General features: G+C 41.7%; 1 protein-coding gene across 1 annotated transcript in view; it reads right to left on the reverse strand.

Moving 5' to 3' along the window:
* Nucleotides 1-24,115, reverse strand: part of shank2b (SH3 and multiple ankyrin repeat domains 2b) — a 304,111-nt gene that overhangs the window by 185,853 nt on the left and 94,143 nt on the right. The window contains 1 exon segment of the mRNA XM_030724518.1: nt 23,519-23,585. Within this exon segment, the coding sequence (XP_030580378.1) occupies nt 23,519-23,585 (67 nt within the window).

Below are 24,115 nucleotides of genomic sequence, written 5' to 3' on the forward strand. Positions count from 1 at the left end.
AGAAGCGTCTCGCCTGGGCTAAAGACAAAAAGGACTGGACTGCTGCTGAGTGGTCCAAACATATGTTCTCTGATGAAAGTAAATTTTGCATTTCCTTTTTTGAAATCAAGGTCCCAGAGTCTGGAGGAAGAGAGGAGAGGCACAGAATCCATGTTGCTTGAGGTCCAGTGTAAAGTTTCCACAGTCAGTGATGGTTTGGGGTGCCATGTCATCTGCTGGTGTTGGTCCACTGTGTTTTCTGAGGTCTATTTTCATACATAAGGCGCACCGGGTTATAAGGCGCATGATAAAACATATGTAGAACAAAACAAAAGCGTCAGGTAAGTTGAACTTTATTAAGCTCATTCACAATATTGTTCAGTTGTAACAAATACAGAAAAACACACATTTTAAATCATTCATCTTCCACAAATCCATCAAATTCCTCATCTTCAGTGTGAGTTAAACAGTTGGGCGATTTGGGCATCAAGCATGCCGGGTTCCCACTCATCATTATCCGAATCAGTCTTGTTGTTGTTACTGTTTTGTTTTGGTTGTGTCACACAGCAATGATTTCATTGTTAATAAAAGGGCAACTTTTGCTGGCAATCTCTCGCCATCTTCTTCAACGTCTTAACAGACGCTACAATATATTCTTTATTAATGAGGGTAAGAACAAGTCATTTTTTTCATGTTATATATAAGCCCTTCTTAAATCCTGTGCACCAGTATATTTATCAATATAAGCAAAGAAAAAAACATTTAAAAAAAAAAAAAAAAAAAAAAGGAAATTCCTTTATGACACCACACCAGAAACCTGAAAACTCAGCTGTCACCGTGTTTTGTGTACATACAGCGCTCATACTGCCTCCCTTCGTACGCTGTGGCATCCCCCGAACCTCTCTTTGGCTCCGAGGGGGACAGCATACACAGCCCCGGACCTCGATTCGTCCTTTAGCTACTTCTAGCGATTTTTGAGACAGCCAACAGCAAGTTTTGTTGCACAAAAGTTGGCAACAGCACCGGCCGCCGATCGCCAGATTACGCACAAATATACGGGCCAGCACAGCTGAAAATAGGCCAAATCCATCAGTTTTCTGCAGTTTTCTGCAGTTTACTGTCTACAGGTCAGCTAGTGAAACATGCTAAATTGCTAAAACAGTAACTTTTGGCCATTATGAAACCCAAAAATATAGCTATTCGTAAATGTGCAGCCCACACTGCGGGCAAAGATCCTGCCACCCAAGAAAATGCCTTTGCATATAAAATTGCTAAAGAAGCTGCACAGGGTCTCCATGGCCACAGTGACATAGACTTACACATGCAAGAGCCTATATGATCGGAGGTTTTATAAGACATGCGAACACAAGCCCCGAAAGCAGAAATGGAGTAGTGGCTTAAGGATGGGGCGACATCGAAGGATAACATCTATCACATTAATGACAAACCAGCACTTCCTAAATCCTTCTTTTTAGAACTGCTGCATTTTTTGAGTCATGGGCCTTGCCATGTCTCAACAGGAGGGATGGTACAGATAAGTAAATAGTTTTATGCTAAAGGCTTTAACAATTATTCAAAAAAATTTATGTAGAGCATGTTTAACTTGCTGTAAAAATAATCCACAGGGTAATCTGTAACCAAGAAGGGGTAGATTTCCAACACCTTGTTATCTTTTTCAGTTCCTCCACATGGATTTCATAGAATTGAATCAATGTAGGAGTTATAAGCGGGGCAGCATAGGACAAGGATGGGCTCAGCCCACCCAAATCTGATTCTTGCCCAGCCAATCAAAACCTCCCATACCGCCTGCGGGCAGCAAAAGGTCCTCCCATTAAGCTACGCCTACAATAGTTTTTATTTTCCACACTTTGATTCAGGGCTGCACCCTCTCGTTTCATGATTTTCCTTAATCTGGGTCACACTCTAGTTTCCATGTTAATATTTTTACTTCTTTTTACCATGAGCATGTATCGCGTCTATCAGTAAGAAGCTCGACACACGGGGAGCGACGTCCCTCGCCCTCCATTCATTTCCTGTGGAGCTTGTGCGATGAGGCGACAATCGTTTGCCCTCCTCCAGCTAAGCGACCAGTGACATTCGTGCATGCGAAATTTCGAGCTCGCACACGTAGACGTGCACACACAACCAGGCGACACGACACAACAAAGTTGAAAAATGTTCTACTTTTGTCGCTGTCGCGTGGCACTAAACCAATCAGCGAGGGTTTCATTGACTGACCAATGAGCGGAGAGTATGCTACACGCTGCAGTCTGCAACCACTTTGAGCATAAAGGAAAGCATCGTTTTAGCTGTGTTTGACTTTCCTATATTATATGACACTTCACGCAGTGATTCGATTTACACATAAAAGGCAGCCGTATGGCAATCTGTTGGCGCAAGACTAACATTAAACAGAGAGGACTTTTGTGCTAATATAGGATGAACCCAAGGTTGTCTTTTTCTTTTGTAGAGGAGACTTAACAGCAAGATTTCTGTCAGTTCCAGTAAAATCTGACACGGACTGCTTTGAAAATGTCTAAATTCCTCCAGTTTCATAACCAATCACATTTCTTAGAGACGAGTGACATGAGAGCGCGATTCACAATGCCGCCGTCGCTATCGCTTCCCGTGTGTTCGGTTTCACCCCAATGGCGATGCGACCCATTTGTCGCTGTCGTTTGTTGCTCCCCGTGTGTCGAGCCCATAAGTCTAGCCCTGGAGTATCCAACAGCTCCCGCTGCTGCCCGTGCTGAAATATCTCCCCCTGAGCGGGTTACCTGCTCCGTCTCCTCCTCTGTCCGATCAGCAGACAATCTACCGACTAGTTTCTCTGCGTGTAATAGCACAAGCACCCCTGATGCTAGTCCCACTCTAGCCACATCCCCAGACCCAAAGCAGGTCCTTACTCTGGCCGTTTCAGCGCCAGGTCCTACCGTTGCGGACCTGAATAGCACTGTGGCCACACAGCCAGTACTACCTAACTATCCACAAACGTGCCTTCGCCAATACGTTCCGCTCATTCAGCCCGGCGTCGTACCGCACTAGACCTTGGCTGGAATACTCTGTGGCTCGGGACGCATGTTTCTGCTTCTCGAATGAATTTGTCACAAAGTTTACCCAAAAAAACAAAAGACTGATTCTGTAGTTTTTCACATGTTGCATTTTTTGCAGTTGTTGTTCTCTTTCTGTTGTACAAAACAAAAAGAATTAAAAAAAAAAATTAAAAAATGCATATTCCAGCCACAGGTGGTCACAAATCTGTGTACTTTCTGTGATGTCCCAAGCCCAGATAAACGGAGAGGGTATATGTATATCTCTGTGTCTACTAGGGCTGTATTCAACCCCCCAAAAACAAACAAATATAGCCTAATATTTTGTGTCTATGTTTATACTTGCCCACCTACATTTTCACTCTGCCCACCCAACTACAGTGGGCTAGAATGGGCCTGCTTATAAGTACTGATAAGTTTTTGTTTCATGGTTTTTACACAACACATGAACACAGCAGTTCATTAGGTTATGTGATGTGCAAGTGTTTATTTTCTACAACATTTAGTTGAGTCTACAGTATGAAATGTGTTTAAAAGGTAAAATTTTTAGATAGTGTGATTAGTAAATAATCAAAAGGGTGGAATTGTGATGGAAATTTTTACTTTAACCTCTTATATGTTGTTCAACTAGGGAGTGTATGACCATAGAGCGATCTGTAGGTTGTAAAAACTGTCCAGATGACCATTCCCTTATCTGTAACCTACACACACCCTTCCTCCCTCAGGACCCTCTGTGTTAATGGGGTCACATTCTTTAGTTTTATTGTCCTTTTGTTAAGCCTCTCTTTATGGTTGGGATAAGAAGAGGGAGAACAGGGGGGTGTAAAAGGGTATAAGTACATTGTGTTCCTGTGTAAGGTTCAGAACTTACTTACATACTTCTCAGTGTGTGGGTGACTTCTCCTCGTACGAGTAATAAACCAAGTAAAGGAATCTTGTCTCTCTCATTTGATAAATAAATTTCCATAACAATTTTGGTGATTGTTGGCAGGATCCAGTGAGCTTTTCCATGAAGGACATGAGTGACGAGTCTTTGATCAGACTGAAGGAAAAAAAGAAACACTTCAGTCCTCCTGCATTTGCAAATTACAGAGAAACTCGAATCTCCACTCCTTTGCTGGACAGCCGCCTGGATTCAACAACCCTGCCTTAGAGGCACGGCCGTAACACATATCGGGTGAGAAAGATTCCAAATAATTTAAAATAGGAATTGGGGTAAAAGATAAATTTGACAAAAAAGGTAAATTAAAATTGTATCTGTCACTGTCGGGGTCGAATAGACATTGGGAGTCTGCCTAAAAGGGTAACACCCGTTGGCGAGTGGGTGGCACGCAGACTGGGTCGCGTGTAAAAGAGGTTAAAGACAAATTGTGTTGTTTAACCTAAGGTGATTAGGCTCCTCGAACGTGATCTTTTTCTCTGTTTTCTTACACATAGAAGAAAACCTGTGAGAGACGTCTCACTAGAAAAAATTGGATCCCAGGGCAATAATGTCAATCCTCCTCCTGACAGTGCCACATGCAAATGATATAAAGAAGAGATATGGATCCAAATAATTGGAATGTGTAAATTATTGGGTTAAAGAGTGTGCACACCTGCTGTGTGTTGGTGCTGGTTTGTGTGTTCACAATGTGCATTCTGCCTTGCATCAGATCTATGATAACAAAGGTTTTCACAGATTATGTCATTTCATATTTGCAGCTTCAGATGGTCGACCAAGGCACCGTACCACCTGAAGCTATCTTGTAAATATGTACATATCTGGAAATGAATGAAACCCACACTGAAAATGTGTAAGCAAGTGGTGTGGCATGGGAAAAAAGGGTGCCAGTGAAGTTATGATAAACAGGAGGGAAATGTTGGAATTATTGTATAAATTCCATTCTGTTTATTATGAATTATCAAATCTTCTGTTTGTATGCTTTTATAAGTTGTTTTATGTACACATACTGTTGATTTTTATGTTTGAAATGGAAACAAGTGGTGGCATTTCTTAAAGAGGAAGGTGTAGTTACCCGCAGGCTGTTTCAAGCCTACAGAACACACATAAGATACAAAAGATACGTATCTCAAGTACGCCATGTTTCGTATGTACATTCCACGGTACACTTATTACCATATATGGTAAGGAAGGAGCCGAGTTCTGTGTAACCCATGTGATTTTACTGTGAAAGTCCACAATAAAAGCGCTGCGCAGGAAGCCGTCCCTTGGGACAGATCACTTCCGCTCAGCTGAGAGCTGAGCTTAAGGAACGGATCTCTCCTCCTTGCCGCAAGTAAAAAAGAGTTGTGTGTTTGTTCCTTGAGTTTATTAAAATGATCTGAACCTATCAGCAGGTGTTGTATCAAAGGCTGTGCCCTGCTGGGAAGTGAATTCACTCCCAGTCCCAACATTGAACTATTGAGATAAAAGGAGTGCAGCATACAGTAAGACCTGGTTCTCACCTTCTTAGGGACCAGTCAAGGCAACATACTAGCTGAAGTCATCTGATGGATTTGTGTTTGCCCACAGTTATAAATTGCACAGTATTCCTATGTTTCTGATTACAGAGTTATAATAGCATAGTACTTCTGGTGTTCAGTATGGACTTTCTCTTCCGATGGTGTTTACAAACTACTGTGGGAGTGTGGATATTACTGAAAGATAATGCTAACTTGGTATGGATCCTAAAAGGATTATCTTCCTGGTGAAACACATTCTACTAGTAAACCTTTCATTGTAGACCAAAGAATAACAGCAAGGTAAATCCATACATAGCTTCTATATTTACCACTGAAAGAGCAGGGAAACTAAAATACAGAATTGCATGGGTCAAAAAGCTACCAGTGAAGTGTTACTTGTGTCTCTTTAGACCTGAATGATAAGTGATTCTGCATCTTACAGTGTGTACAGTGTTGTGTTATGTGCAGTCCTCTGTGTGTTAACACTTAGTTACCTACACCTAATACATACAATATGCCTAATCTTTAATCCTACAGTGCTCCTACAGAAAACAATGGGGATTCCATAACTACATAGAAGTTACTGTCATTTTACTGTACTGTAAATTTAGACCAGGTAGTTATTGTTCTAAAAAAATCCTCTTACTAACACTGATAATATGGTTGAACTTCTATAGACAATGATGTGACATATGCAGGGTTTGCTATTTGTAATCAAATTTTAGTTACTCAAAATGCCACCCTGCCACCTTCTAACTTGCCCATGCACCTGAGCTATATGAGATGTGTGAGAACTTGTCTACCAACATAAGGTAAACCTTTGCCATTTACAAAGATGATAGATATGCTTTTGAATGTTCGCTGTACTTTGCTATGGGCAAACTGATGATTTGTTTAATCCTCAGGGACACCCATCAAGCACGACAAAATACTTGATGAACTCTAAAAAGGCATGAAAATGTTCTACATGTGTTGCTGTTGTAAAATCAGGTGGTCCTGATTCCCTACACAGTACTTTAGTTGACCATGCAGCTACAGTAAAGCATCTGCTGCAGCAAGGTGTAATTCTAGGATTTTGCTTAGGTTATCAACCATGCTATCAACTGAAACTGTTGTGGCTCCTACCTCCTTATACCTTTGGGTAGCATGTATGTCACATGGCCTTTCACATGTAAGCAAAGGGGGTATGTGCCAGATTGTACTGATAAACTGGTATGCTCCAGGGTTTTCACCTTATGCCCAAAGGTTTTGTGAACAATGTTCAATATTTCAACAGCATAATCCTGGAAAAACTGTAAAAACAACAATGTCTGCACATTCCCTTCCATGAGGGCCTTTTGAATCCCTACAAATAGACTTTTTTCAAAGTGTGATGGATATCTCATTGTACATCCTGTATAATGACAATAAAGGCATTCTATTCTATTCTATATGAAAACATTCTTGTATGTGTGGATATGTTCTCAAAACCGGACAGAAGCCTGGCCCTGCAAGAAAGCTAACTCTATCTCTGTTGTCTACTAAAGGATGCATACAAAGCATAAATTCAGACAGAGGTAGTCATTTCACTGGGCAGGTAATGATTGACTTTTGTAAATCCCTAGGAATTAAACAGAAATTACACTGCCCATATCATCCTCAATCTGCAGGAGTTGTTGAAAGACAAAATGGCATCCTGAAGAATAAATTGGCCAAACTCTGTGCAGAAACAGGCCTAAAATGGACAACAATGTTGCCTTTAGCTTTGATGTCAATGAGGTCAACTCCAATCAACACACACCTCATGAGATTATTACTGGCAGACCTATGACTATACCAAGCAGTTCTATCCTCCATATGGATAGGATGGACTTGTATGCCATGGATGAATCTATGAAATTATTTTGTTCTGCTCTAACCTCTGCTGTTCAGCTGTTCTACAGTCGGGTAAAGGCTGTTCAGTCTTCTCCTAGTGACAAGTTGCCACATTAAGACAGAGGAGACTGGGTCTACATCAGAGAGTTCCATCAGAAGAAACCCCGCTGGTCCAAATATCATGTCCTGCTCACTACCAACATGGCAGTCAAGTGTGAGGGGCACCTCACATGGATCCACACCTTCCACTGTGAAAGGTACTTTAAACATCATGTTCCAAAGACCCACAGCAGGCCCTCTCCCCATGTGGGTCCTCATCATCATCATCATCATCATCATCATCACCTTCGGAGGCATAGGAGGCGGCGTGCACCCTCATTTGCAGCGGAGCAGTGCAGGCACCGAAGACCAACATCTACAGCCAAGTGATGCAACAATCAGAGAAGCAGTACAGCGCATTCACCGCACCCCACAGCTGCAGCGCAGCAACACAGGCACCGGAGTCCCAGAAGAAGACATGGCAATGCTACAATGGAGTAACAACGCAAGCGCTGGAGTTTCAAAGAGGGCGATGCAAGCCCCACATCTTCTTTAACAAATTAGATTATACATATCCAACAGAGGAAGTTCCAGACATCACAAACGTGACCTTTCTGCACACAGAAATAAACGGATTGCATACATCATCTAACACTTATCTCCAGTTAGCAAAAATTGAGGCAGACAATAGCCCAACCCCCCAGAACTGCTACACAGCACCAGAGAGGGGTTACCTCTTATGGCTTTGCCTGCCACATCTTGTGACACGTCACCTGCTACACTTTAATTCCACACATGAAAACTGCACCTGCCCTAAGGCACAAGCTAGACAACTGCCATGCAAGCAACATGGTAATGACTGTAAAGACACTCCTAACTCCCTCATCCTTACAGTGGTCCCTAGAACATTTGAATGGTGCATTACTGGTATAGGGACCACTCTTCTGGGAACCTCGGAATGTAATCACAGATACCCTTCAGTAGAGAATGAAAATGGGAAATTCAAGGGAAGTTGGCAGCCCGGTCAACACGCCACATCTTTTTCTATTGATCTTTATAACCACCTTGTTAATGTAGCCAAATGGTTGCTCCTTCCCTTTACCAAAATGATTATATTGGATTTGTGGAAAGAGGGCTTATGAATACTTACCAAAATCATGGTCTGGAGTTTGTGGTTTGGGACATGTGGTACCAGCCATGAGAGTCATAAGTCCACATTGTTAAAAGAAGCTTGTTACATACACAAACACCATGGACGCGATTCTTTGGTGCACTCATTCCAGCCTACTGAGTGATGTCATCTTTAGATTAAATAAGAGACCTGTCTCACACTGTGGAAGAACTTGCAAATTCTACAGCAACAGGGATGAGTATGCTGTCGCAAGAAATGACTGCTGTGAGAATGATGGCATTACAAAATCGAGCTGCATTGGACTTCCTTTTAGCATCTCAAGGAGGAATGTGTGCCGTTGTTGGGACTGAGTGTTGCACCTTCTCCCTGACCACAATGCAACCATAAAGGACATATCAGATCATTTGAAAAACATTGCCAAAACATTACATGAGCCCACTTCCACTGGATTATTTGACTGGCTCAAAGGCACACTAGGAGCATAATACATAAGTGTGTTATTAGTTTGTTGATTATCTGTTTGAAGTGTTTTTGTAAACTTTTAATTTCCAGAAATACTCCCGCTATTATGTACACCTCTGCAGTTCCACATATTCCACCAGCAGAAGATAACTCTGACTATATGTTTAAAATTGAAGGCCCCGTTTTCATGATGCCGTTTCCACTGGAAATGGTGTCGTTTTGATGTGTTTCAGCCTTTACACAATAGCTTTTCAGAAACGATCTGTGTTTACACGATGTCACGTGAAACGATGAAAAAAGATGTAGTTCCCATGCCAGGCCACAAGTTGGCGTTGGTTTTCTCTTTGCAAAGCTTGTTTATGCAAGACGCGCATGCATGGAGTGACACAGTAGGAAGCGCTGCAAATTGTTCATTACTTACAAAACGGCCAATCTGAGAGGTTTTGTGTGGACTGACGATGAGGTTGGATTGCTGGTACACATAACGCTGAATTACAAATGGTAAAAACACAAGAAAAGCACAAGAAGCACTCGTGAATCCACGAGTACTGTTTATCAGTTTGCCCATGCGCGGAAAACTGTGGCCGTCGCAACCATAGTGCGCATGTGCGAGTCACCCATTTTCAAATCACCCCGGTTTCAAGCATTTACACGAGAACGCAAGCCGGTGTGTTTCTCAAACGCTCCACTCTGGACCCCACTCTGGAAACACATCGTTTTCACTCCATTGTCATGTAAACACAAGGCTGAAACGCATCAAAAAAAATCTAATTTTCATTTTGAAATGGTGTCGTGTAAACGGGGCCGAAGTTGAGTATGACTAGAAAAAAAATAATAAAAGATTGTGTGGATTGTTGAATTGTTAATTTTTGCTAACAAAGACAAGGCTGCACCATCTTATGAAGGCATTAGTGTAAATAGTCCCTGGAGGCCACCAGGAAGCTTCCCACATTCTGAAGTGTGAATACCTGTTCCTGTGACTATCTGATCCTGTATGATAGGTGTGATACCTTTGACTGTCACCTTTGACAGCTACCCAGTGTGGACCTGTATGGATCAACACATCGGTCCATCGTCAGGCGATATATAATTAAAAATATTAGCAATTCTTGTGATTGTTTAACTTTGTGGAAGTGGGTAACAGCTGACCTCCAGTATTGTGAGCCATATTTGATTCCCTTTTAACATATTTTTACGCACAGCCCTCTGAATGTCGAGGTATGTGTCAAACACACATTTATGCATGTGAACCACATAAGGAAAGCCAGGCCACATAGAATATGTAAATGGCTGTCAGTGCCCCTTGAGAAGCCTTTCTTTTTTCCTCCAGCAATCACATTGTGCCCTACTTCACAGACTTGTCTGCCTTTGTTTCTGAATAGGAGTCTGTCTAAAAATTTGCTCCACTAGTGAGATAATTCACTATACTTGAGCACATAAAATTGAAGCTAGATTAGTCACCTCTCTTGATGAAAATAAACTGAGCAAGCAGAAGAAAATATTGGCTAATTTATTAACCTCTTACCCACCTAATTAAGATAATGTCACGCAGCACTTGCAGTGCTCATTTCTGGTCTCTGTCATGCATTTAACTTGCATTTATTGGGCACAAACACTGGTTGTTGTCAGTGCAGTTTTATATTCTTGCATGTTGTTTAGTCAAATGTGACATGCTGGGTAGATTCTTCCATGCAACTTCTGCTGAATAAAAACTAAATCTGAATGTATGATATGAATTATTTTGTTGACAGTGCTGGAATACAGCATGCAGCAAACACATAGCTCATGAGCTAACTCAGATGGGCAACTTGTTCTACACTGCTTCACTCAAACTTGTCTCACATCATAAAACAAACAAATTCCTAATTTAGCAATAAATTTTTGCTTAATTTTTGCCTACGTGCCTTTTCAATGTCTCCACCATCACAAGATCCACCTTTTAGGCTCCTGGTGGATTTTTACTTATGATGGCCCAAATTTTATATGTAGAATATTTGAATGGAGTGATGAGCTTAGAGCCTATTATATTTGTACATTGAAAACTTCACCCTCACACACGATTTCTACTGGTACATTGGGAGGCCGAATATATTGTCCAAACAGAATAAGATATTTGTGGGATTGATTGTATTGTAAGAACAGATTATGGACACTGTACAAGGCTGGATTAACACGCCAAAAGACCACTGAGCAAAACTGCACCGAGGGCCTGCATTTGCTATTTCAACTCATTTTTACTATACAACTTTAAGAACATACACAATAAACCTCTCAAGAAGCTGAATTCAGAAATTATTTTTCATTCATACATTACAAATAAGAAGACATGAAGATATATTGGATAATTAATACAGCAGTGTCTTAAATCTGAAATTGACATCAGGGTGTTCTAAATGATTGGGCTTCAACTTGACAGGGAAATCAGGTGACACCTAGTGAAATGCCTACTGATTTAATCCACTCCAACTGATTTCTGTTAAAGTGTATCTGTCCACAGAAGCAGATGACCTGCTGGCAGCACAGCTCTTGAGGAGTATAGAGGATGGCAGGATATCAGGATCAGAAATTCAATGTATGAATATATTTTCAACTTTGAGAAATAGTTAAAAAAAAGATCTATCCTGATTTTTTTCTTCTTTTGTTTCATATACAGTGCCTTGCAAAAGTATTCGGCCCCCTTGAACTTTTCAACCTTTTGCCACATTTCAGGCTTCAAACAAAGATATAAAATTGTAATTTTTTGTGAAGAATCAACAACAAGTGGGACACAATCGTGAAGTGGAATGAAATTTATTGGATGTGTCAAACTTTTTTAACAAATAAAAAACTGAAAAGTGGGGCGTGCAATATTATTCGGCCCCCTTGCGTTAATACTTTGTAGCGCCACCTTTTGCTGCAATTACAGCTGCAAGTCGCTTGGGGTATGTCTCTATCAGTTTTGCACATCGAAAGACTGAAATTCTTGTCCATTCTTTCTTGCAAAACAGCTCGAGCTCAGTGAGGCTGGATGGAGAGTGTTTGTGAACAGCAGTCTTCAGCTCTTTCCACAGATTCTCGATTGGATTCAGGTCTGCACTTTGACTTGGCCATTCCAACAACTGGATACGTTTATTTGTGAACCGTTCCATTGTAGATTTGGCTTTATGTTTTGGATCATTGTCTTGTTGGAAGATAAATCTTTGTCCCAGTCTCAGGTCTCTTGCAGACTCCAACAGGTTTTCTTCTAGAATGGTTCTGTATTTTGCCCCATCCATCTTCCCATCCATTTTGACCATCTTCCCTGTCCCTGCTGACTAAAAGCAGGCCCAAACCATGATGCTGCCACCACCATGATTGACAGTGGGGATGGTGTGTTCAGGGTGATGAGCTGCGTTGCTTTTACGCCAAACATATCGTTTTGCATTGTGGCCAAACAGTTTGATTTTGGTTTCATCTGACCAGAGCACCTTCTTCCACATGTTTGGTGTGTCTCCCAGGTGGCTTGTGGCAAACTTTAAACGAGACTTTTTATGGATATCTTTGAGAAATGGCTTTCTTCTTGCCACTCTTCCATAAAGGCCAGATTTGTGCAGTGTACGACTGTTGTCCTATGGACAGACTCTCCCACCTCAGCTGTAGATCTCTGCAGTTCATCCAGAGTGATCACGGGCCTCTTGGCTGCATCTCTGATCAGTCTTCTCCTTGTTTGAGATGAAAGTTTAGAGGGACGGCCAGGTCTTGGTAGATTTTCAGTGGTCTGATACTTCTTCCATTTCAATATGATTGGGTGCACAGTGCTCCTTGAGATGTTTAAAGCTTGGGAAATCTTTTTATATCCAAATCCGGCTTTGAACTTCTCCACAACAGTATCTTGGACCTGCCTGGTGTGTTCCTTGGTCTTCATGATGCTCTCTGCGCTTTGAACAGAACCCTGAGACTATCACAGAGCAGGTGCATTTATACGGAGACTTGATTACACACAGGTGGATTCTATTTATCATCATCAGTCATTTGGGACAACATTGGATCATTCAGAGACCCTCACTGAACTTCTTGAGTGAGTTTGCTGCACTGAAAGTAAAGGGGCAGAATATTGCACACCCCACTTTTCAGTTTTTTATTTGTTAAAAAAGTTTGACACATCCAATAAATTTCATTCCACTTCACGATTGTGTCCCACTTGTTGTTGATTCTTCGCAAAAAATTAAAATTTTATATCTTTGTTTGAAGTGTGAAATGTGGAAAAAGCTTGAAAAGTTCAAGGGGGCCAAATACTTTCGCAAGGTACTGTATATTCTATTAAAATGGTGGAGGATCATATTTTACATGGTAAAGTTTCAAGTTTCATATAATGACATCAGACTAAGGGCAAAAGTTCAGACTTCAGAGTGCTCTAAACAGCAAACACACAGTTTTTTTTAACCTCATGACTCTGTATAATCGTATAAGGATACCACTAATTTGGTCATCTTATAGTGCATTCCAGAAATTTTATTGGAAACAGAATTTCTAAGTTCCCAGAATTTGAATCTGGAACACCCCTTGACTCAGATTTCCTAATCGGAAAATTGAGGTAGCTCCACCAACCCGAAGGTAACAATCCAAGATGGCAGCAGTGAGTACAAAAAGTAGTAAAACTGTAAAACATTTAGTATGTATTGCCATTGTGGTGTATTTGTGATTTGCTTAAAAAGCCATTCACAGAGCACTCACCAGGCTCTACCCATGAACGTGCTGCAGCAGTGTTTTTAAGTGCAAAACAAATATTTTCTGTTTTGCTATTAATATCTGAATGGCTCTACCTTGATAAGAACAAAAACAAATCCCTTTTTTTTTTTTTTACTTTCCCACTGGAACAAACTAATCATTCCTGAGTACTGACACCCCAGTTCCAAGGTAACTCGAATGAGGAATTAGGCACACAGCTCTGGCTGAAAGTATAGAAGCCCCACCCACCTATTTGGGGGCAGCCAATCAGAAGAAAGTTGGATTAAAAAGCGTAAAACCAGCTTTTTTTCAGAAAGTGGATCACTGAGGGGCTGCAAACAAGGCCTAGCATAAAATAAGAGTTTTTGCCCTTTGGCTCAAAATCACAAACAGAGACATTAGAGACAGGCAGCTAAATAATGCTCAAATGAAACCTATAAAATAATTTTAACAACAGCAAAGATGGTGTTATATAATATAACCTAATTCTTTGGCAGTCAACAAGTTTTTGAAACAGTTTTTATCAGAGTTTACTGCAGAGCCTATACAGGAAGTTATTATCCATCCATCTGTTTCTCTCTCCATTCTCTTCCACCTAACCTCTTCAGGGTCACAGAGGGGGCTGGAGCCTGTTCCATGTCACAGGGAGAAAGGCAGGGTACACCCTGTACAGGTAACCAGCCTGTTGCAGGGTTAACACAGATTGACAGACAACCATTCACACCTATGGACAATTTAGAATCACCAGTTAACCTAACCCCACTAAGTGCATGTCTTTGGACTGTGGGAGGAAACCAGAGTACCTGGAGAAAACCCACAAGAACACAATAGAACATGCAAACTCCACACAGAAAGGATTTGAATCCAGACCTTCTACCTGTGAGTCAATGGTGCTAACCACCATGCCACCATGCTGCTCGGGGGTTATTATGTCAGTTTGAAATTCATTAGAAATTATTACTGTTTGAAATTCAATTTAGATTCATTTAGATAATGTTTCAAATAAGGTGGTCTACGATAGCTGGCAAGTCACGATGATTGTTTGTAATGATTTTGAATGGACAACAGACTGGTTTAATTGTCAAGGCCAGTGTCTCATGGTGTTTATTCTTTATTCATCTCTTTTCACAGTCGATGTTTTTATATACCACTCTGCATTTAATCCTTAGTTATTAATTTCTGGCTCTCTTCCACAGAGTGTCTTTTGTCCCGTCTCTCTCTCCTCATCCCCAACTGGTCACAGCAGATGGCTGCCCCTCCCTGATTTGGGTCCTTCCCACTGTCACCAAGTGCTTGCTCATAGGGGGTTGTCTGATTGTTGGGGTTTTCTCTCTGTAGGGCCTTTACCTTACAATATAAAGTGCCTTTAGACGACTGTTGTGATTTGGCGCCATTTAAATAAAAATAAATAAAATAAAACAAATAAATAAAAGCATTTCAGGGTCTCAGGCCTCTACTTCTGTTCATTTACTCCAGTTGTTAGTCAAGCCTTCACAATGCAGTGTTATATTATATATATATATATATATATATATATATATATATATATATATATATATAATTACAAAAAACACATAACACATGGGCAGATTTGTGTGGCTGAACTGTTACATTGTCTGCACCAAGTAAGCAAGAAAATCAGGGCTGATGCTGGTAATACACATGCATGCACGCACGCATGCACACACACACACAGTCAATGTGATCAACATTTAATTGCACTAAATCTGAGGCTCAACATGATACAAGCTGTGCGAGGCAAAAGGGGAAAGGCTGGGCTCTGTGAGTGTATGGGGTGGGGGGAATAAGTCAAGGAACTTGGCGTAAGAGGTTTAGGAATAAAGGATGGGAGGAGTAGGTGGGGCACCAACCTCTGCAGCAGGCTGAACCCATGGCAGCCAATCAGAAGGTCCCATCCCAAAGTCCGCAGTACAAGAGTCCCACAGGGGTTGAAAACAGATCAAAAAATACTCAGAATTTGAGGTTGACTGATTCACTATTGAAGTATCACTGGCTAATCCTAGCTAGTGCTCATGGACATAGCTGACAGCTTTTGGTTTGGTAAGAAATGGTGTGAATGAAGAGAAGAGGAGGTAGTGGTGTTGGGGAAGTAGCAGATGTCAACAGTGCTGAGGTTCTTTGGGGGTAATCCTGCATCACTGCCGTGTTTCATTAAGACCTTCACCGGGCCGCTGCTGTGCTCAGACTGCTCACTGATGAGTGGCATCCATGAGAAGAGGTCAACAATTGCAGGATTACATCTTTAGATTAGATTAGATTTCTCTCTCTCTTCATTCATCTGTCTCTCAACCTCATTTTTCCCTGTCCTCTCTTGAATTTTTATTTATTTGTTTGTTCATCTTTTCTCATTTTCTCTAAGGCCTGTTAATCCCTGAGCTGTCTGTGCTCTGCACAAACTACTCTAAAGGCCAGAGTCACTATCCAAGTGATGTTTAGTGCTCATTTCAGTGGGCAGGAAACATTCTCTATCTCCCGTCAGTCTGTGGTGAAAAGCTGTTCATTTTAACCTCATAACATCCAGCTGATCACAGCTGATCTAATATGTTAGGGGTTGGATTTTGTTTCAACCACAGAAGTTTTTCCAGGTACTAAAAGACATTGCATTTCAGATGATACTGTCATGGTGCGCTGTGTGGCAGGAGCAGGTAGACCAGAAAATGCAGGACTCAGAGATAACTGTTACTGAAAGGTTGTTTATTGAGAAAATGATAAATGAACAGCTGTATAAATGGGCTGGACAGGTGCCAGAACTAAATACAAAGAAACTAGCAGGCTGGGTGACACATAGCAGAGGGATCATAGACGACACAACAAAGAGCAGAGAAAAAAGTGAGGGCTTAAATACACCCACTAGGTAATCAGGGCAAGTGGAAAGAGCAGGGAACAACAGGTGAAACAAATGAAACTAATAACACAGTGGAAGCAAAACTAAACACAAAGTACAGGGAACACGAGACTGTCAAAATAAAACAGGAAACACAGACACGGGAACGAGACGCAGACTAGTTACAACACTGGGAACAAAACTCAATACAAAAATACAGGGGGCCAGAGACATGACAAAAGGACAAAACAGACATAAGAACACAGACGCAGGGGAGACAGGAACAAAGGCAACTAGGAAATCAAAATGTAAACCATAACTAATAACAAAGCCGGAAACTAAGATGAATAATGAAAACCAAAAAAATTAGGACATAACAAAACTCAGTTAAAACAGAACTAACACAAAACGCTGGGCCCATGGCCCAGGGCCATGACAGATACACTGTGGTAGAATTTTCTGCTACAAGATTTTCTATTTGGGTGCTCCAAACAAGCAGAAATTCTATAAAAAGGGGTTGATGTTAACTGAACCCAAACCCTAAACCCAACCCTAGATGGGCCACCAGTGACGTGATGGATGTTAAGATTAAATATGTTGAAACTAAATGATTTGTGATTACTTACTTGGCTTGGAAAGTGAAAATGTCACTTCACCAGGTGTTAAATCGAAGCAGAGTCTGTTGCTTTCACCATTCTGCCACTCCAGAGTGGCAACTAAGCAACAAAGGCAATAAATAGCAAGATGGAAAAAACAAAACAACACATGGAATTTGTTCAAAAATGACTTCTTATCATGTTTGAATGTTCGTGAAAAACTGTTCTCATCTTCCATCTTCTCACCTCCCTCTGTCTCACACACACACGCGGGCACACACACACACACACGCACACACACACACACATTTTACAGTATACAGTTTATATGTCTATAAAGGCATTTTAAATAATTCTAACCTAAACAAGCATTACACGCTAATGGGGTAAGGGTACGGTGTGTGTGTGTGTGTGTGTGTGTGTGTGTGTGTGTGTGTGTGTGTGTGTGTGTGTGGGAGGTCTTAATGTTGCTATATTTGGGTTTGCACAAACTGAAGGTTCACTCAATCTTAATCTTTTATGTGTGAAAGCATATCAACAGTCTCTTGTTTTGGAATAAATCATTCCAAAAATCTGTGTGACAATAGTGACTTATTGTCTTATGCATACTAAACGATACCTCCACTTTTTTTTTTTTTTTTACAGTAAACTATTAAGAGGTTTACATATTTCAGATGAGTCTGTGGTAATGATTGTAATGCTTTGGGCACTTGTACCAAAAGAGGTTCAGCGCAAGCATTTCATCCAATACAAATACTTGATACGTTCCCTCAAGTGATGTACAATAAATGCAATTTAACTTAATTCAATTCAATTTCATTTAAATACCACCAAATTGCCAACAAAAGTTGCCTCAGAGCACTTTATATTTTAAGGTAAAGGCCCTGCAATAATAGAGAGAAAAAGATGAAATATTCTGTACTCCATTATTTTGCATTTTATACTAATTTACTTAAACTTCACAAAATTTCTGATGGAAATATATCAAATGGGTACATTTTACTCCAAAAACATCCCCTTGTGAACCCTTGTAAATAAGCAGAGGGTGATTCCAGTCCTTTGTCTCTCTCAAGCTGTTTAGAGGGTAGAGTTTGCCTCTCTAAACCTCTCAGATAGCTGGTGGGCCTTTGGAAGGCCCATGACTCTAGATTGGCAATGATAAGACAAAGGTAAGAGAACGATAAGACAACAGTTCTCAGGCTGCATACAAACTGGAAGTGATTAATTCATTGCACATTGCTGTGAAGCTGACGGCTGGTCTCTTGCAGACATTTCAGGCTCCGGTTGCCTAGGTAAAATTTTAATGTATTTGCTACCAAGACATATGTCAATCAACTCTATTCTTCACTCTTATTAGGAGTTGCGAAAAGTTCCAGCAGTTATTTCACACATTTTGCATGAAGTTGCAGAATGTGATTCACTTTCTATGGTCTCTGGTCACCATGTTGCTACAAATCATTCCGGCTTGGTCAGGTCTTTCGTTCTTTGGAACATTTACATTGAAATTGTATTTCTATAATTGAACTATTTTTGTTCCTCTTTTGTAAAGGTTTGTTTAAACACCCTTAATAGATACGTCTATTTGTATATTTTGAGTTATCATTCCTTTAATTAACCCTCTTGTTTGCCTACTTATGCAAGTTTTTTTCCATTTGTTTTCCTTCTGTTTTTGCCTCATGGAAATTTTGCACAGTGTACTTACCTAACATATTGTTTAATTTAAAGCTGAAAGTCTGCACTTCAATCACATATCAACTGTTTGATTTCAAATCCACTGTGGTGGTGTCCAGAGCCAAAACTACAAAATTGATGTCTTTGTCAAGCAACTTATGGAATTATGTGTGGTTGCTTGAACAGGCACAAGCGAACATAATTGCCAAAAATATCTTGCTTACAAACATCCATCCATCCATTCACTTCTGCCTATCCTGTTCAGGGTCGCGAGGGGGCTGGAGCCTATCTCAGCTGACATAGGGCGAGAGGCGGGGTACAACCTGTGCAGATCACCAGCCTGTCGCAGGGCCAAGACAGAGAGACAGACAACCAGCCACAAACACATTCATGCTCTCATTCACACCTATGGGCAATTTATAGTGGCCAATTAACCTAACCCCAGTAAGTGCATGTCTTTGGACATGTAACCTAGTTTTGAAATGTATTTTTTTCCTAACTGAAAATGTGATTTAGTTGTATAGGAAGAGAAGACAGAGCTTCATAGTGTCATAGTGCCCTTCTTTGAAACTAGTACTTGGCTCCATATTTTTATAGATCTACAGCCATGTACAGCTTATTATATTAGCAATAACATCAATTTAAATCTGATATGAAAATGCTGTAGACGTCTTAGATTTTATAAAGGAAAAAAGAAAAAGAAAAAAAAATCTTGTCCACATGTGCTAATACCATATGGCTGCATGCTGCGTCTGATGTGTCTGCATTTGTCTGAGTAGCTGCATCAGTCTTATTTGGAGAGCTCATACAGATTGTTAAGCTGACTGAACAGATTGTCAGCAACCTCCACAATCAGAGTCCTGTCTATTTGCGTTCAGAGACAGCACCCTCTGTAGTGGATGGTTTATTGCGTAAATGAGCTTTTCACTCACTCTTTGTGGGAGAAAACTGCAGGCAAAGCATTTGGTTTTAGATGTTGCTATTAACCAGCAGAACTTTTGAGCTCCATTAATGGCCTAAATGCATCAAATGAATCAGGAGAGAAATGCAGAGAATGCAGATCAATGGTCAATTTTGTAATCGTATTATCACATCTGCGGCCGTTTGTTCTTGACACTCGGGTGAAGAAAGGAGCTGAGCTGTCAACTGATCACCACCTGGTGTTGAGTTGGATCAGGTGTCGGGGGAAGATGCTGGACAGACCCAGCACACATAAATGATTGTGAGGGTTCGCTGGGAATGCCTGGCAGAGGCCCCAGTCCGAGAGATCTTCAACTCTCACCTGCGGCAGGATTTCAACAGCATTCTGAGGGAGGCTGAGGACATTGAGTCTGAATGAACCATGAAGCTGCTGTGCAGAGCTATGGCTATGAGGTGGTTGGTGCCTGTCATGGTGATAATCCCTGAGCCCGATGGTGGTCACCAGAGGTAAGGGGAGCATTCAAGCTGAAGACGGAATCCTGTCGGGCTTGGTTAGACTATAGGACTCAGAGAACAAGTGGAACGCGGCACGGGTGGTGGCTGAAGCAAAAAAATCAAATGTGTGAGGAGTTCGGTGAGGCCATAGAAAAAGTCTTTTGGATGGCCTTGAAGTGAATCTGGCAAATCATTAGGTGACTCAGGGGCTCGACACATGGGGAGCGACGTCGCTCGCTCTCCATTCATTTCCTATGGAGCTTGTGCGATGAGGCGACAATCGCTTGCCCTCCTCCAGCTAAGCGACCGGCGACATTCGTGCATGTGAAATTTCGAGCTCGTACACGTAGACGTGCACACGCGACCAGGCGACGCGACACAAGAAAGTTGGAAAATGTTCTACTTTTGTCGCTGTCGCGTGGCACTAAACCAGTCAGCAAGAGTTTCATTGACTGACCAATGAGCGGAGAGTATGCTACACACTGCAGTCTGCAACCACTTTCAGCACGAAGGAAAGCATCGTTTTAGCTGTGTTTGACTTTCCTATATTATATGACACTTCCCGCAGTGATTATCGAGCTACACATAAAAGGCAGCCGTATGAGAACGTGTTGGTGCAAGACTAATGTTAAACAGACCGATAGAGAGGACTTTTGTGCTAATATAGGATGAACGCGAGGTTGTCTTTTTCTTTTGTAGAGGAGACTTAACAGCAAGATTTCTGTCAGTTCTAATAAAATCTTCAGACTCCTCATCTTTATTCCCGTGTCTGACACGGACTGCTTTGAAAATGTCTAAATCCCTCCAGTTTCATAACCAATCACATTTCTTGGAGACGAGTGACGTAAGAGTGCGATTCGCAAAGCTGCCGTCGCTATCGCGTCCCGTGTGTTTGGTTTCACCCCAGTGGCGATGTGACCCATTCGTCGCTGTCGTTTGTCGCTCCCCGTGTGTCGAGCCCATCAGGAGGGTAAGCGATGCTCTACTCACACATTCTTTAGCGCGGGTGGGGCGCTGCTGACTTCAACTGAGGCTATAGTCAGGCAGTGGAAGGAATACTTTGAGGACCTCCTGAATCCCACTGACAAACCTTCTCTAGTGGAAGCAGAGTCTGGGGATGAGGGGGGTGACTCCCCCATCACTGGGGATGATGGGGGCTCTGGATGTTGTAGGGCTGTCTTGGGTGACATGCCTCTGCAACATCATGTGGGGATCTGGGGTGGTGCCACTGGATTGGCAGACCGAGACCCTCACCCAGACCAAGAGAGTGTGCTCCAACTATCAGGGGATCACACTTCTCAGCCTCCTCGGTAAGGTCTATGCCAGGGTGCTGGAAAGGAGGGTCCATCCATTAGCCAGACGTCGGATTCAAGAGGAACAATGCAGTTTTCATACTGGTCGTGGAATGCTGGACCAGCTCTTCATCCTCTCGAGGATATTGGAGTGTGCGTGGGAGTTTGCCCATCCAGTCTGCATGTGTTTTGTGGACTTGGAGAAGGCATTTGCTGTGGGAGTATGTGGGCCATTCAGTCCCTGTACAACTGCAGCCAGAGCTTGGTCCATATTGCCGGCAATAAGTCAAGCTCATTTCCTGTGAGAGTTGGGCTTCACCAGGGCTGCCCCTTGTCACTGATTCTGTTCATGATTTTTAAAGACAGAATTTCTAGGCATAGCCAAATGGCAGAAGGCTTCCGCCTTGATGGCCTCTGCTTTTTGTGAATGATGCGGTCCTGTTGGCTTCATCAGGTGGTGGTCTCCAGCTCGCAGTGGAACAGTTCACAGCTGAGTGTGAAGCAGTTGGCATGAGAACTAGCACCTCTAAGTCTGAGGCCATGGTCCTCAGCTTGAAAAGTGTGGAGTGCCCGCTCTGGCTCAGAGACAGGTGGAGGAGTTTAAGTATCTTGGGATCTTGTTCACGAGTGACGGGAAAAGGGAGCAGGGGATTGACAGATGGATCAGGGCTGCATCTGCAGTGATGCGGAGGCTGCACTGGTCTATTGTGGTAAAGCAGGAGCTGAGCGTGGAATAAAAGCTCTTGATTTACTGATGAATCACCTATGGTCATGAGTTTTGGGTAGTGACCCAAAGAATGAGATCATTAATACAAGCGTCAGAAATGAGCTTCCTCTGAAGGGCGGCTAGCCTCTCCCTTAGAGACAGGGTGAGGAGTGCAGCCATTCGAGAGGGGCTCAAAGTAGAGCCATTGCTCTTCCACATCAAAAGGAGCCAGTTGAGGTGGTTTGGGCATCTGACTAGGATGCCTCCTGGGCACCTCTTGGGTGAGGTGTTCCAGGCAAGTTCTACTGCGAGTAGGCCCAGTGGCAGACCCACGACATGCTGGAGAGACTATACATCTTGGCTGGCCTGGGAACACCTTGAGGTCCCCCCTGATGAGCTGGTGGAGGGGGCTAGGAAGAGAGACGTCTGGGTTTCTCTGCTTAGGCTGCTGCCCCATGACCTAGCCCCAGATAAGTGGGAGAAAATGGATGGCTGAATTGATGGGTAGTGTTAAGACTAATATAAAGTACCCTTGATTCATTTTAACTTGAAATTAGGACCAAAGGTTCAGTGGCTTTTTTTCTACTTTGTGAGCTCTGAGCTGTTACTGATAGCAACTCTGTAGCAATTGCTCTGGAGTGCCACCAGTGAACACACAAAATAATGGTGGAATCATGCCATAATATCTATTAAACATTTAGGATTTTAAAAGAACAAACATATTTCATGTTTTTAACACAGGAGATGACATTTATAGCACAATAAGGCCCACAAGCTGAAATAATAGAGGTTTCTTTCTTAGGCTGCTGTAAGTCTGTGTATTGTGTTCACTACTGCCAATACTCAGAGTAATACTGATAAGATCAGCATAGTTTCTGGCAATATGTTTCATTTACACACAAAATAACCGATAAAACCCTACACAACATGAACGAAGATGAGGATTATATTGTGTTAAAAACAATCACAATCAGGGCAAGACTTTTAAATCCATCTGTCAACTTTATCAAATCCTGGCATGCAAAGTCACACAGATTATTCAACACCTCTGTAAACTGACCAGATTTGGTCCAGAACCAAAGCTCCCCTGAACCGAAGCACTGATCATTTCTCCCAGCCTAATCGGTCCTGGATTGCCCTGGAGTAAACATAAACTTTCATCCTCCTGGCAATGGTCTTGTAATCCAGTGGAAGGGATTATAGCAAGAAGTCATTTAGGAGGATCAAACCATGGGAGGATTTGAAATGTATCCCAAGAGAGATTCAGGAATATGCACTCAGTGGCTAAGGAAGAACAGATGAGGGATGGATGGATGGGGTAGAGAAGAAAATATGCTTTGTTACTCACCTATATCAGAATCTTTATGGTTCTTGATGAGCTCAGCAAGCTCAAAGTTTCCAGCAATAATGGCGACCTGGTGAGAGAAACAGATTTTTTTATTGAGACAAAGAGAGCAATTCATTACTTAATTTGTTGGACATTAAAAATAGAAATTATAAATATTTCTAAATGAACTGTTAATACATTAATAAATATTTCAAATGGAAAAAGTATTTAACGGAAAAGAACCAATTAAACTCTCAAAAAAAAAACCTAATAAAATGTGTATTTTAAATCAGAATTAAAAAACAGATTTTAAAAATCCAATTTAAAAAGACCAAAAAGTAAATGGATTCAAAACTGGCAATTCCACTTTTTCAGTTCTAATCCCTTTTCATATTACCTGTTGGATTAACTATTGGATTAGCTTCTTCATTTAGCATTTCCGTGACTCTTTTGGTCCTTGGAGCTAAAGCAATGTGATGTAGGGTGCTCTCTGATTGCTTAGAACAATGTTTCTCAAACTGTGGGGGCACACCCCACTGGTGGGGCCCAGGGTCATAACAGGTGGGGTGCAAACAGGTGGGAGAAAAGTCATGTGGAACAAATGTTAAACATCAGATT

The sequence above is a fragment of the Archocentrus centrarchus genome, unplaced genomic scaffold, assembly GCF_007364275.1.
Source record: "Archocentrus centrarchus isolate MPI-CPG fArcCen1 unplaced genomic scaffold, fArcCen1 scaffold_37_ctg1, whole genome shotgun sequence".
NCBI lineage: Eukaryota > Metazoa > Chordata > Actinopteri > Cichliformes > Cichlidae > Archocentrus > Archocentrus centrarchus.